The 15207-nt window shown below is 45.5% G+C and overlaps 1 protein-coding gene across 7 annotated transcripts in view; it reads right to left on the bottom strand.

Annotated features, from left to right (window-relative positions):
• The window catches only part of PH4alphaEFB (prolyl 4-hydroxylase subunit alpha-1), a 117212-nt gene that overhangs the window by 64705 nt on the left and 37300 nt on the right, over positions 1-15207 (bottom strand). For all 7 annotated transcript variants that reach the window (XM_075699319.1, XM_075699333.1, XM_075699366.1 and 4 more), the window contains exon 6: positions 4794-4845. In XM_075699319.1, the coding sequence (XP_075555434.1) occupies positions 4794-4845 (52 nt within the window). The remainder of the gene's footprint in view (positions 1-4793; positions 4846-15207) is intronic.

Genomic DNA, 15207 nt, shown 5'->3' with positions numbered 1-15207 from the left:
GACAAGACCGTGTGTGTGAGAGGAAGCTGAAGAGAAAGTGGTAGACTGTCTCCTGGATCATGTATACATTGAGTATGACAGAGACCTATTGCAGAAAATCAAAGGCCATCTTGCTATTGCTGGCTATGACTTGTTGGTCTTCACTTCCTTGTGGTAAAGTGCACCCAAAAGAATTCACATGGTTGAACTGCAAATACCCAGAAAAGATCAGTCGCACCTGCTAACAGAAAAAAAATTATGGAATAAATGGAATAAGTCATCTCATGATGACTATCGATGCTAATGTGATTAGGATTGGAGGAATGTAGCGGGACACCGTATTTCTTAAGTTACATTCATTTAACATATGTAGCGGGCATTCTGAGGCTTACATTGCTTCAGCTATATGTGAAATACTCCGGTTTAGTCCCAATTTGCTATCACACTCGCTAAGTTCACCCATGAGCAAGGAGGCATGACGAAGGCTGTATGACGATGCAGTGACGACAATGGAATGATGAAGGAATGACTTCGATGGAATGACAACGGAAGTATGACAATGATGCCCTGAGGACAATGAGATGATGATCTTTTAAATGATGACAATAGAATTACGACAACCAGATAACAAAGATGGTACAACCACGATGGCATGAGGATAGCATGACAACGAATGCATGATAGTGACTGTCTGATGATGACGGCATGAGAACCATGGCATGACAATAGCGCATAGTCAAGACTGAATGACGACAGAATGACTAGAGTCGTTCTGAGGCTTCCGTTGCTTCAGCTATATGTGAAACACTCTGGTTTAGTCCAAATTAGCTATCGCACTCGCTTGCTAAGTTCACCCATGAGCATGAAGGCATGACGAAGACTGTATGACGATGCAGTGACGATGATGGGATGATGAAGAAGGAGCGACTTCAATGGAACGACAATGAAGGTATGACAACGATGGCCTGACGACAATGGCCTGACAACCACGAGGTGATGATCTTTTAAATGATGACGATGGTATAACGACAACAGTGTGATGGCAATGACATGACAATGGAATGATGACAACCAGATAACGAAGATGGTACGACCACGACGGCATGACAACAGTATGACAACGAATGCATGATAGTGACTGTCTGATGACGACGGCATGAGAACCATGGCATGACAATAGCGCATAGTAAAGACTGAATGATGACAGCATGACGAGAGTCCGATGACAAAGTTAGAATGATAACGCTGGAATGACCGTGATGCCATCACGACGAAGGTATGACAAAGAATACATGACAAGGATACAATGACAGCGATCGCATAACAACAACTTGAGGACAATGGCATGACGTTGAGTGCATGACAATAATGATGTGATGACTAAATCACGAAGCTTGTATGATGACAAAGTATGACAACGGATGCATGATGATGACGCAATAACGACAATTGCATGACAATGGCCTGAGGACAATGGGATGATGACAAACGTATGATGACAATGGTGTGACAACGCAATGAGGAAGATTGCATGACAATGGCCCGAGGACAATTGGATGACTACAAGCATATGCCAACGCTGGCGTGACGATGGTGGTATAGCGTCAAAGTATGATAACAGATGCATAATGATTGTCTGACAACGACGAAAGGACGACAATGGATGACAATGACAAAATAATTTCAATTGAATGATGACAGCATGATTACAGTGAAGTGACGAAGAAGGATGGACGTAGATGAACCAACGGAGACGGTATGACAACAATGAGATGACATTACTGAAGTGATGACGATAGTAAAACAACAGGGTGTCGACAATGGCGTGATGACAATGATATGACGATCACTCTGTGACGGTGATAGCATGACAAACGATGACATAGAGTCGGATGAAGTTAAAATGACGACAACGTTATGACCATGCCTGCCTGACGACGATGGCATGGCAATAGTATGAGGACAATGGGATGACGACGAGTGAATGGCAACAATGGCGTGATGACTGTATCATGAAGTCTGTATGACGACAATGGTGAGACGACAATGGCATGATGAGAGTCGGATGGCGTAGCAGGAGTGATAATAACGGAAGAACCACGAAGGCATAACAGCAGTGTGACAGCGAATGCATGATGACAATGGCATGAAGAGAGTTGGATGACAAAGCTGGAAGGACAATGACGCAACGACCCTGATGGCAGCATGACCAGAAGTGGCCACCTAGTGGCCAAAGCTATCAGACAACTTATGCCACTGAGCCGGTGTAGAAGGTACGAGGGCAATGGCACGGCGAGTCAGATCACCAAGCTGCAATGACGCTGATGGAACGACTATGACGGCATCATGCTACAAGCACATACCTAGTGTTTCAAGCTCATAGACAAATTGGACCAATGGGTCAGTGAAGAAGATCAGACAGACAGACAGACAGACAGACAGACAGACAGACAGACAGACAGACAGACAGACGGACATACGGACAGACAGACAGACAGACAGACAGACAGACAGACAGACAGACAGACAGACAGACAGACAGACAGACAGACAGACAGACAGACAGACAGACAGACGGACAGACGGACAGACGAACGGACGGACGGACGGACGGACGGACGGACGGACGGACGGACGGACGGACGGACGGATAGATAGATTGATAAACTAAAAACGGCTGAAGTAGGCAAAGAATACTGTTTGCATTAATAGATAACATAACAGCCAAACCTACCAGATGGCTCAGCGCATGCCACAAGGGCTTGAAAACAGAGCTGGGACACAATGCCCTCTCGTACTACGTTGGAAATAAATTTAATACTTGTGTGCATTCTTGTGAACACACTTTTTTTATGCTCCGTGAACCACAAACTTGGGTCTTTTGAACAACAAATCAACCTCAACAGTAATCTCGACAATAAGAAAATGAAACTACTGTAAAATTCCGAGCAAGCGCCCTTACCTGTGCAAGTGCCCTCCTCTACTTTCGAGTGATTTTAAATTGGCGCCAACTACCGAGAAAGCACCCGCTACATTTCTTCATCCTGTTTACTGCTTCATGCATTTTCACCGGACTGCTTGGCTGCAGTATTTTTGTAAACTTTTTATGAAATTGCATACTAAATTGCATAAAATGACACAATTTAGTGAGAAAGAAATTTATTGTTTAGCCGCACTTCTGCCGAGGCCCGATAGTTCATCACAGCCAGGCATCTGCATAGCCATAGCCTTCGTCAGTCGCCATTTTGGTCAAACGTGTGAAGTGTCACATGTGAATTAAGCATGAGACATATGGTGCCATCTTGTGTGCAATCTGTCATATGATGCGTCGAAGTCCGACTTGCCGCATACAACGATTCGGGACACATGGTACAAATGAGCAGGCGGCGCTAGCTCCGCCCAGAGCCAGTGCCCTTGCATGGACGCTTGGAATGACTTCACAAATAAAGTGAAAACAAACATGTTTGTACAGCTCTGTCGTATTAAACAAAAGATGCCACTATAAACACAACTATGCGAGCAGCATAGACATGTTTGTTTCTGCAAGGCCACATCATAGCGCCGGCTCCAGTGACAGTTGCCGATGACTAGGAGCTGGTAGGCCTAGTTCGCTGGGCCATTGAATCCGATACTGGTGGCACTTGTGACACGACCGCATGGAGCTCGTAATAAAGCACCTATGTTGGTCAGCACAACGTATACACAATTATGCTGTGCTTACATTGCGATACATTTGATTTTATCAACACCGACGGAAGCGAACAAGCAAGCCATGCGCGCTTGCGATCGCTTGGCAGACGGTATAGGCCTAGCTCGCTGGCTGCCAAATCTGGGCCCGACAGCCCTTGAATTTCAATCCGTGGCCGAGCAAGGGCCCCCTGCAAACGTTCTTAGATTACCTTTCACTCTAGCGGGGAGGGGGGGTGGGGGTGCGCTTGCTCGGAATTTTACGACGAAACTGAACCAGACAGCAATTAACGACTTCTCACCATGCCCCATCTGAAATTTTGGCTATACCTATACATTGGAACTTGTTAAGTGTTGTCTAGGGAGAATCTTACAAGAATTTTTCAAGTTGGTTATTTATTAGAGGAGACAGGAGGAATTGAAATGTAGCATCATTGTCATGCTGCCAGGATGTGAGCTTCACTGCCAACATAGGCATTCTCTCTCTTTGTCTTGACTAGTGTGCGCAAATGACATTCCTTTCCTGCCTTTTCCAATACCGGTGCCAAGGGTCTGACGCACACATTATGAGCACTGCCTCTTTTTTCTTTTTTCCCCCCCTTCTCTTCGCTTTTCATAGTGCAGCACAGTTCCAGTGGCGGTTTTGTGCATTCTACATTGAATTCACCAAAGTCACATGCCATAATGAACAACATTGCAGGCGTCTTATGTAAAAGCATTTATGCATGTGACCTTGATTCTCCATCAGGAAGTGGGGCTCCCTCGAGAGGAAGGCCCCACAGGCTTTCATTTGAAACTGTAGCCATTCTTGTGCTGTGCAACAGTTTCATACTTTGCAAACATGATCTACAGTGCATCACCTATGCACTGCACTTGTCTGTTTACATGTCTGTTTACAGTGCCCTTTAATGCTCATTTACTCTTTCAGTAAACATCAGCTGCTCCTCCTTCCCCTCCTCTTGTCTCTCTCTCCTGTTACACTTTGCAGTAAGACAAATCTGGTCATTTTACATGGAAGGCAAGTATTTTACTGTCACCAATGAATTACTGCCTGGCATACACACAATAAATAAATAAATAAATAAATAAATAAATAAATAAATAAATAAATAAATAAAATGACTCACCTGCAGCGAGCAAGTCATTTGTCAGCTTAAGTGCATGATGAACATTTCCTTGCTGTGAAATAAATAAAAGTAAGTACTATTACAAAACATGCAACAGCCAAAAGCCAATGACAGAAAACACCTTTGGAAGAAAAGCACAGTGACATGAAAATATGTACAGAAGTTGAAAGATGGTCACCTGAGGAAATTTTTCTCCTCACAGAAAAGGGGGTCATGCTACACTAGCCTACACAGACATAGCACATCTTCATAGAATAAAAAAGCATACTGCTTACACAAACATGCTGATAGAGCATATTTACTGCAGTGAGGATAATAGGCCAGCCACAGCAGTTATTCCTCTGTGCATAAATATAGGGCTTTCCTGTAGTGCAGAAACAATATCTTGCGAAAAATTCAAGGTGCTATATTCACGTCCCATTGGCTGTGAAAACTCATGAGAAAGTTCTGGAGTGCTGTGAGAAAAGTGCACTGTGTGTGACATAGGTCACAGGTGCCTCTTCGGCCAAATGAGATTGTTTATTTAAAATTTTGACATTTTGCTGCTCCTGCTGTTCCAGCTGAACCAAACATTATTAAAGCATATGCTGTCATTGACTAAAGCACAACTACCAAATGATATAATACTATATGCCCATAAGAAAAGCAGTACAGGAAGATAAGAGTTCATTGCCAAACCTGCTTCTGTTAATGCGTGCTTCATCATCTGTTGTATGGCCAAAGGAAATAAAGTGGGGAGTGCCTAGTTTCTAGGTTATCTTGCATGATCCATTTCTGCCCCCTTTAGAGTAATGAGGAGACAAGTGGGAATGCTTCCACTGTTGCCAAGTAGTCTTGTATATCTTGTATTGCAAATGTTGTATGTGCTTGTGGCCTGCCATCTCAGCTATATAAGTTTTTCAAGGAATTTAGGCAAAAGATGCGTGACATGTGTACCACAATGGAAGCAGAACAATGTAAAGAAATAGAAGAATTAAACCAATCGAGCAATTTTATTTACGAACAGTTCAAAGTAATGGCACAACAGCCAACCTGTGAACCTAAAAATGTTTTAAAATTCTACAGACACAACAGGGGGAAGGGGGGGGGGTGCGGATAGCATCCATTTCTTTTTAAACCTTGCCCTCAACACAGGCCTTTCGCAGGGTACATATGCACTTTATGAAAGATTTTTTTACCTTTAGACACAGCACAAAAGTATCAGCAAACTTGGAACAGCAGAGATTGATAAGCAACATGATTTTAGATAACAGTGGCTTTTTCAATGACTTTGCTGCTGCCGATTTGGCCTATTCAGGAACTTGTCCTTACAAACTTGCTCAATGCAAATACATCTCTCATGTCCTTTCACTATCAGACTTCCTTCCAACAAAAGCTCTGGAGAATGACAATTGAAGCATTTTCGTGAACAGGATCTATTTTCCATAAAACTTGAGCAACATTAGTCAAATCACAGAATGAGCCAAAATTTATAAATTTAACAGAAATTTTGGGAGAATTGGCTGGTATGCAATGGCCATGCAATCGTTGAAAATTTATAAAGGGAAACGCTGCCTTCACAGCCTAATGTAAAAGGCTCAAGGAACAGATTACTGCTTTTGAGCAAAGGATAACAATCCTGAAGCAGTATTCAAGGAACAAAAACATAGAAATCAGAAGCCTTCCTTCTTCACAGCATGAGAATCTTCCAATCATCCTTGAAAAAGTGGTGGTGCAGTCAGTGAGCCTATTAGTGAAACTGATGTTTGCCATCGCATCGTCAGAAAACATGAAGGGTGTCCAAATGTTGTTCAGTTCTGCTCACGAGCAAAGTGTGATGCGGTTGTTGAAAAAGCTTAAAAGAAATGCATGTGTTCGTCTTAGCTCAGCGTCTCTGGCTGCTCTCCAATCTTTATCAGTGAGCATCTGTGCCCTGTGCTCAAGAAAGTGCTTGGACAGGCTATCCCTCGGAAGAACGAAAAACAATGGAAATATGCGTGGACAAAAGAAGGAGAAATTCTTGTGCAAAAGTATGACTCGTCTCACGTTCTGCACATCAACACTTTCGAAGACCTAAGTAAAATGGAGTAGGCACCTATTGCTTCTTTAACTAGGTGCACATGAAGGATGGCAACAAATTGCTTTAGCCCATACGATTTTAATGAAATAGTATGTAGCTCTAAGAAAAAAACCTGCATCTCTTTTCACCCCTGTTTTATTTTTCCTTTTAAATTTGCAGTTTGCACTTAATAAGGGTGACAACCTTGATACTGTTTTCCTGCATCACCTTTTCATTTGAAGTTATGTTTCCCGAAACATGGTATGGATGAAAGGACAAAATATTTAAACTACTATTAGTACTTAAGTTATACATCAAAAAGAGGTGGCATACTTCTAATGACTAAAACCCACATTCAATCAGACCTAGCTGAAGATTTTACCACAACTGATGACCTCGACATACTCACTATCATTTCTAAGAAGAATATTTCTACGGTACTTTCCTGGCCACCTAGCAGCTGTGTAAGTACTTTCCTCAAGTTCCTGGACAACTTCCTGTGCTGAGTTAATGAGAATGTGTATACACAGCCTCGCGTCAGGAGGAGACAAACATAAATGTGCTATACATTACATCTGGTCATTGCAATCTAATAACTTCACTACAGTTGCATGCTCATTTTAACTAGTATTAAGAAACCTGCTCACCTTGAGAACAGTCCTACAGCATTATTTGATGTATTCATCAGCAATATTGAGTCTGATGCATTAAATGCTGGAGTTATAGGTGCCACGATAAGTGATTATCTACCTATTTTTCTAATAGCACATAAGATTGTTTCCACTAAATTGAGTAAGGAAGTTGTCTTTCGTCTCTTCAAGAAGTAAATCCATATGCTTTAGGCAAGATTCACAATCCGTTATTCCAAGTCTCATGGGAAGCAATATACAGCCAGAGCGATCCTGAAACAGCCTATGAGGGATCTGTCTATTTTCAACTTCGTTGAAACAGCCTAATGAATTTGTCTATTTTCAACTTCGTCTACAAGAAATTCTTTATTACCAAAACGGTACGCACGAAGAGGGCTTGCAAGCCTTGGATTACGGAAAAATTGCTAAAACTAAATACAGTAGAATCTCGATGAAACAAACGTCTCAGGACTGCCCGAAAATTCGTATCACCCAAAACCCTCAAAAATCTGGAAATTAAGAGGGGACACAGCTATGACATGGCTGACTTGCTCAGAATTTTATATTTTTTCATTTTTTGCCCGCAATCCTAAGACCTTCCTTTATCTCATGGTGAAATATTTGGAAGAAATAAAGAGTGGAATTTAAGAAAATTTCACTTTTTTAGCGTGTTGTCCTCAGAATCTGGCTTCGGGAGGTGCTATCGTGCCACTGATCACGTGGCTCTCTGTTGACGCAGTGCTGCCATCTTGATATCGTCGTAAACAAACGAGATTGGAGTTACAGACAGCCACAGTGCAGCCTTTCTCCATGTAGAAATAAAAACAACAAAGCGAGCGTGAAAAGGGGAAACTTGCATCACAATTTATTACTGCAGTCACATGGCATGCAGGGAGCGCTCCTATTAGTTGACATGAATTTGAATTGCTGGTATGCTTGTTCCACAAACATTTTGGCAGCAGAAAGCTGTACATTTCATGCATTCAGAGGCTGACATTTCATTACCTGCCTGGTTATCTTGCATTTCTGTCACTGCGGCATTCTAACTGCTGCCTGATGGTGATAAGGACATGATTGACACACGACAAGGGAATCTGTTTACTTTTCTTGGCAGCTGCAAAGGTACTACTTCGTACCGTTTGATATGATGGGCATAAAGGTAGAGAAGTTTCAAAATGTCATTGGATGCTGAAGACGATGGATGGCATGGAATACAGAGATAAGGCTACCCATGGAAGTGAATGCCACCATTCTTGGTGATGTGGCAAGACTGGGTTGCGTGCGTTTGCAGGATTTTAATAAAGTTACAAGGTGTTTGAAAATTATTGACAAATTTCATGATCATGCACAAAGCAAAAGCTTTTCTTCTTCCTTTTTCTTTCTCAGGGGGGTGGAGGGAGTACACACGGGGCAGAAGTCGAGGCACTCCTAAGGAGTGACCTAGGTCGCTCGGGCAACAGGAGTGCGAATGGTGCATCAGCACGGCCACTCTGCCAGCCTGACAACAGACAGTGCTTCTCTCTACCGGTCTACCGGTGCCAGCTCGATTGTTCGAATCATCCACCACAGCATGTAAAGCAGTTCAGAAGATTACAAATTTAGCACATTGCAAGCTAATGGACGTGGGCTGGGAGTTTAGATGTAGATTAAAATTTAAAAAAAACTTCTAAAAGGCGATTGCTTTAGTTGTATTATAAATGAAAAACAATCATAATCTATATTTACTCAACAAAAGACGAAAATATTTTTATCATAAGAGTGTTGCAAGTCAAGGCCGGCCAAGACAATTGCGTGGCCAATCCAGAATAAGATGGTGGCCTGCGACGAAGCGGCCTCTGATTCTGCTAGAACAGAATGTCAGCGAGTTCTGTTCTGATTATATTGTTAAAAGCTGTTCAACAGCTAGAATGAACTTCTGTGTAATTTTGCTATGCATTACATTTTGCATCGCTGAAACCGCTGGCGGCGAGGCTATGCACTCGACCAGCAAAGTGCGTTCCGTGAACGCACTCTGTTCGGAGTGCACTCTTCTGCGAGTACACTCCGCTTGCGACATTTAGATTTGGGAAAGCGCACTTAAAACTGAGTGCACTCTCCATAAGTGCATTTAACTTGCCCGCTTGACAGGGGTATTAGCCTCTACAATACTAAAGCAGCCTCTCTTACTGCAGAAGAGGGTATATAAGCCACAAACAATGTAAAAATGAAAAAAATCGTGGTGATGCCACCTTCAACTTTCACACCAGCTCGCTGTGACATCATGGTGTTTGATGGCATCAGCTCAGACCTAATTAATGTTTTGCAATTACGGATGAACCACATGTTATATTCTAAAGGAGTCACAGACGTAACTTGGCAAGTTTACAGAGTCACAACAATCAAAATACAATATATTACTTGAAATGTATACCGATGCTGGGCTTCTGGCGCAAAAGAAATGGAACCTTGACTACCATTTTTTCCTCTAATCAATCCATCACCACAAAAATATAAAAAATAACGTTTTGATTGAAAAATGTATCAGTCTAAGCTGATTTAGTGTTTCTATCAAGCGCTAAGCTCTCAGGTGCTTCATTACCTGCACATTTTAACAATTTCTTTGTCTCTTTAGTAAATGGAACCTGCAGATCACAGTCTGCCTCATATTACTGAACTGCCAGTAAATTGCCGTTAATTTATGGTATTTTAATAAAAGTATGTTTTACTCATACACTCATCATTCCATTATTCTTATACTATTGTCATGCTATCATTGTCATTTTGTCACCATCATGCATTTGCTGTCATACTGTTATCATGAGGCCATCACAGTCTTTCTGTTGTCATCATTCTAACTGCGACATCTGACTCTTGCCATGCCGTTGTCGTCAGCCATCACAATCACACAGTCGTTATAGTACCATTGTCATCATGCCACTGTCCTTTTACCATTGTTATCATTTCAGTAATGTCATCTCATTATCGTCGTGCCATCTTTGTCATACCACATTCATCTATCTATTAACCTTATTCCTTGTCAGCCTTCTATTTTAACCATGCTATCCTAACCTAACCTGCCAGACAGTCGCTATCGTGCATCTGTTGTCACATCGTCATCCTGATATCGTTGTAGTCGTGCCATCGTCTTATTCCAGCTTCGTAATCCTGTTAATGTAAGACCCGCACATGAAGCATTGTGCTTGGGAGAACTGGCACTGTGAGGGGGAGTGGGAGCCACCACCACAGCGACTGCAGGTACTGCCCTTTGTATGGACCATTAGGGTGACAGAATGGGTACCAAGAGAAGGGAAGCGAAGTAGAGGTGACAGAAGACTAGGTGGTGCGACAAAATCAGAAAATTTGCGGGTGCTAGTTGGAATCGGCTGGCGCAGGACAGGGGTAATTGGAGATCGCAGGGAGAGGCCTTCGTCCAACAGTGGACATAGAATAGGCTCATGATGATGATGACGATGAATCCTGTTGTCATCATACCATCGTTGTCACGCCATCATGTCAATGTCCTCAGGTTGCCGTTGTAACGCTGTCATCATTATACCATCCTCATCTCATTGTCGTCGTGTCGTCATCGCTATACCACTTCTGTTGATCAGACGTAATTCCTTCTTCGTCACTGCGTCGGCTTCATACAGTCATCATCATATCGCTGTGCTCATGGGTGACCTTGGCAAGCGAGTGCCACAGCAAAGTCCGACGATAACGGCGCATGCCCCATATAGCCGAAGCAATGAAAGTCTCAGAATGACCACTACATATGGTAAATAAATGTGGCTTCAGGAATATGGTGTGTTGCTACATTGCTCGAATGCTAATCGCGTTACTGCCAACAGACATTGCCAGATGAGTTCTGCCATAATTTTTTTCACATCAAAAAAGCAAAACACTACTTAAAACAGTCCTCTAACCTAAAAAATATGTTTTGGCGTATGACATGAGACACACTGTAGACTGCTATACTTCGTGTGCATGCGCTAATTATGGGCTTTGAATGATGAGCCACACACTGTCCAAACTATTAAAGGGGCCCTGAACCACTTTTTATTAAAATGGAGAAAGGGATTTGAAGTGGAAATAGGCTATTTCAGAAATATTTTGCCGCAACAAGTACTTCAATGCATGCAGAAGAAGCGGAGTTATTGGCAATCAAACACAGCCTCCACTGTGCTCCCGTTCCTTCTTCAATGCCTTGGGCTGCAAAGGCTACGGCGCAGTGGGGCGCTTCCACAACGCTCCACCTTCTAAATGTCACCGTGGTATGCAGCTCAAACTTCATTTTGGATGCTAACGTAGACACCACGACTTCCGCGTTTGGTGCTTGCGATGCGCCAAACATAAACCAAACATGGATGTCCTCAGCGAGCCACAGTACACTTAGCCAATGGACTCGTGGCGGCACCCCGTGGAAGCCGTGGTATCTACACCATTTAGCAGCTGTCAACGAGAATTGCGAAATAAAGCATCCAGAAGAGAGTGAGGACAGGGCCTTCTGTTGAAAAAGGAGCATTTGAAAGAAAGGTGACTTCGCGATCTACTTGCGAGCTCCATGCACCATGTATGACTGCAAAACTTGGCTGAGATGTTGATAGCAGCGTATGCTACCCGCGGACTATGTTATTTCACCCAGCCCGAGGGGCGGTTTAGGGCCTCTTTAATAGGGCCCTAACTACCCCTCAGGCTTGGTGAAAGAAATGCAATCTGCGGATAGCATAGACTGCTGTGAATATCTCAGCCAGATTTTGCAGTCGTGCACAGCATGTGGAGCTCAAAAGCAGACCGTGAAGTCACCATTCCCTCACATGCTCTTTTCAACAGAAGCCTGCTCTTCACTGATTTCTGGACACCTTATTTTGTACAGTTGAACCTTACAATAACGAAACTGGCAGGAAGGGTGAAAAAATTCACCTTCGCGAGAATTTCGTTGTTGCGAAATGAGACAGCACAGGTAAGTAAGGCATCACAGAACGAAACTTTGCCGTCCAAATTTCGTTGGCCTACTTTGGCAAGCACTACTCGAGGATATAGAATTGCACTACCAACAGTACAAAGTGCACCGCATGTGTCGATCAGCAGTGGCAGCATTGCCGTGGAGCAGTATTCTCAGTCAATTGCTTTCGGAGATACGACAACTGTGACAAGCATGTGACACCCCCTTGGGCATAATCTTCGTTGGTCCCCTCAGGCTCGGTGGACAGCATTGGTTACCGCACCAAATAAACACCGACGAGCACAGCTGCTCATGGTCAGTAATCGTTCACCACCCCCACGCTGAGAAGCGTCAGTCTGACAGTGGGTACCTCAAGCACCCCCTCGTTCAGTAACCCGGGCAGATCGTGACACTGGCAACGAGGACCCATGAATCGACCCATGCCACCACGAGTGGTGAAACACTGCCCCCCATTCCTGCTGCCATGCTGCTGTACGGAAGGCTCAAGCCGTTCGAGGGAGATGGGTTCACCTGGCCAGTTTACGAGGAGCAAGTCCACATGTTCTTCCAGACATTTTCCTGGCCAGCTGCGGGACCTGCATCTTCAGTCTACTGCTCGACCTTCTGAAGCCAGCCCCACCACATGTTAAGACGCTGAGTGAGCTGCTCACCATACTGCGCTTGCATTTCAACCCTGCACCATCCACACTAATGGAGCAGTTCCGCTTCAACAAACGGAGCCTCCGGGAAGGAGAGAACCTCGGGCAGTTTGTCACTGCGTTATGAGGGTTAGCGAGTGCCTGCGCTTTCGGGGACCAGCTGGACTTGCTGCTCTGGGACCGTTTTGTCTGCGGCATAAACAACCCCGCCATGCAGACAGGACTCCCGGAGCTTCCCGACATGTCGTTGGATGACGACGTGAAGGCAACGCTGGTGATGGATGCTGCGGCCAAGGACGCCAGCGAGATTGCACTTGTGGCCAGCTCACCGTCGGCGGAAGATGTGGTCAACAAGATGGTGACAAAGGGCAGTACGTGCAGTCGCTGTGGTGGCGGTGCCCACTCCCCCTCACAGTGCTAGCTCTCCCAAGCACAATGCTTCACATGCGGGAAAACTGGGCACGGGTATGCCGAGGGGGGGAGGATGAACAGCGTACAGCAGCAGCAGCCTGGATCCAGCCTAGGTTCAACACAAGCCCGCGGCCAGGGTAGCTGTCGCAAGGGTATGCGGCAGAGATATGTGGCAGCAGGCTCAGGTCCCTCCGCGGCCAGGCTCCACGTCATGGCTGAGGACCAGCCAATTTTCGACATGTGGCACACAGGCCTTCTTCCATCGTCTGTGCTGCCGTACATGCTGACCGCCGAAGCCTGCGGGCACCCCATTTCCATGGAGCTGGACACAGGGGCCAGCAAGTAGGTCATGGCCGGGAAACTGTTCAAGCATACCTTCCCCGCCATGTTTGTTGAGGCTTCATGCATGATGCTGTGCAGCTACTCCGGACAGCTCTCCCAGGTCCAGGGTCAGGCCCAGGTCAGTGTTTGCTTTGGCGACGGGGAAGCAATTTTTCCCCTTTATCTAACCAAGGGGTTGCCTATGCTGCTGGGCTGAAACTGGATTCAGATTCATGCACTGTGCGTTTGTCTGCCGGAGTACCAAGAAGCCATCCTGCATGTGATGAAAGACGCCCCAGCCTCCTGACTGATTTGAAGTCCCTGTTCGAGCCGGGGGGGGGGGGGGGGCACATTCACCAGCATGACGGCTGGCATCTATGTACCTGAGGGAACCCGGCCTCATTTTTTCAAGCCTCACTCACTGCAGTTCGCCCGAAGGATGGGGTCACCCAGGAGCTGCAATGGTTGCAGCAAGAGGGCATTCTGGTGCCCGTCATGACGTCTGAATGGGCCGCTCCTACAGTACCAGTTCTCAAGCGAGACGGCGGATCTGTGGGGATTTCAAGGGTACCATCAACCCCGTCGCTACCGTCAAGAAGTACCAGCTGACCCAGATCGAAGATCTCTGGTCAGCGTTGTCTGGGGGACAGAAGTTCACGAAACTCCACTTCCAAGACACTTACCAGCAGCTGGTGCTTCAGGATGCCTCCTAGAAGTATGCCACAATACCGACAACCTTGGGGCTCTTCCAGTACACACACTCGCCATTTGGCATGGCCTCTGCCCCAGTCATTTTTCAGAGGGAGATGGACAACCGATTCAGGGGCCTGAGGCACGTGGCAGTGTACTTAGACGACATCCAGGCTACTGGCACCGACGAAGGGGACCACCTGCAGAACCTGCACAATGTCCTGGCAGGACTGCAGGACGCCAGTCTTAAGCTCAAGCTGGTGCGTTTTCCTGAAACCCAGTGTTGAGTACCTGGGACATGTCAGTTCCCAGGCTGGCCTGGCTCCGGCCCCGCGCGAAGTTGACGCTGTGCTCAAGGCGCCTAGGTCCCAGAACAAGAAGGAGATTCAGGGCTACCTCGGCCTCATCAACTTCTACAGGAATTTCCTGCCAAACCTGTCGGCGCATCTACAGCCACTCCATCTGCTGCTTCGATATGGTCAGCAGTGAGTCTGGAAGAAGGAGCAGGACATGGCAGTCCAGTGCAGCAAGGAGCTAATCACCAAGGCTCCAGTGCTGATCCGGCCAAGCCTGTCGTCTTGACCGTAGATGCATTGCGGTATGGCATGGGAGCCGTTCTGGCGCAACGGAACAAGGATGGCCAGGAACGCCCTGTGTCGTTTGCTTCTCATCGGCTTCATGCTGCAGAGCAACGTTACAGCCAGCTGGACAAGGAAGGCCTGGCCCTCATGTTCGGGGTTGAGCG

The sequence above is a fragment of the Dermacentor variabilis genome, chromosome 1 (assembly GCF_050947875.1).
Source record: "Dermacentor variabilis isolate Ectoservices chromosome 1, ASM5094787v1, whole genome shotgun sequence".
Lineage (NCBI taxonomy): Eukaryota > Metazoa > Arthropoda > Arachnida > Ixodida > Ixodidae > Dermacentor > Dermacentor variabilis.
Note: the sequence above shows the minus strand (reverse complement) of the source record. Positions and strands in the feature narration are given on the sequence as shown.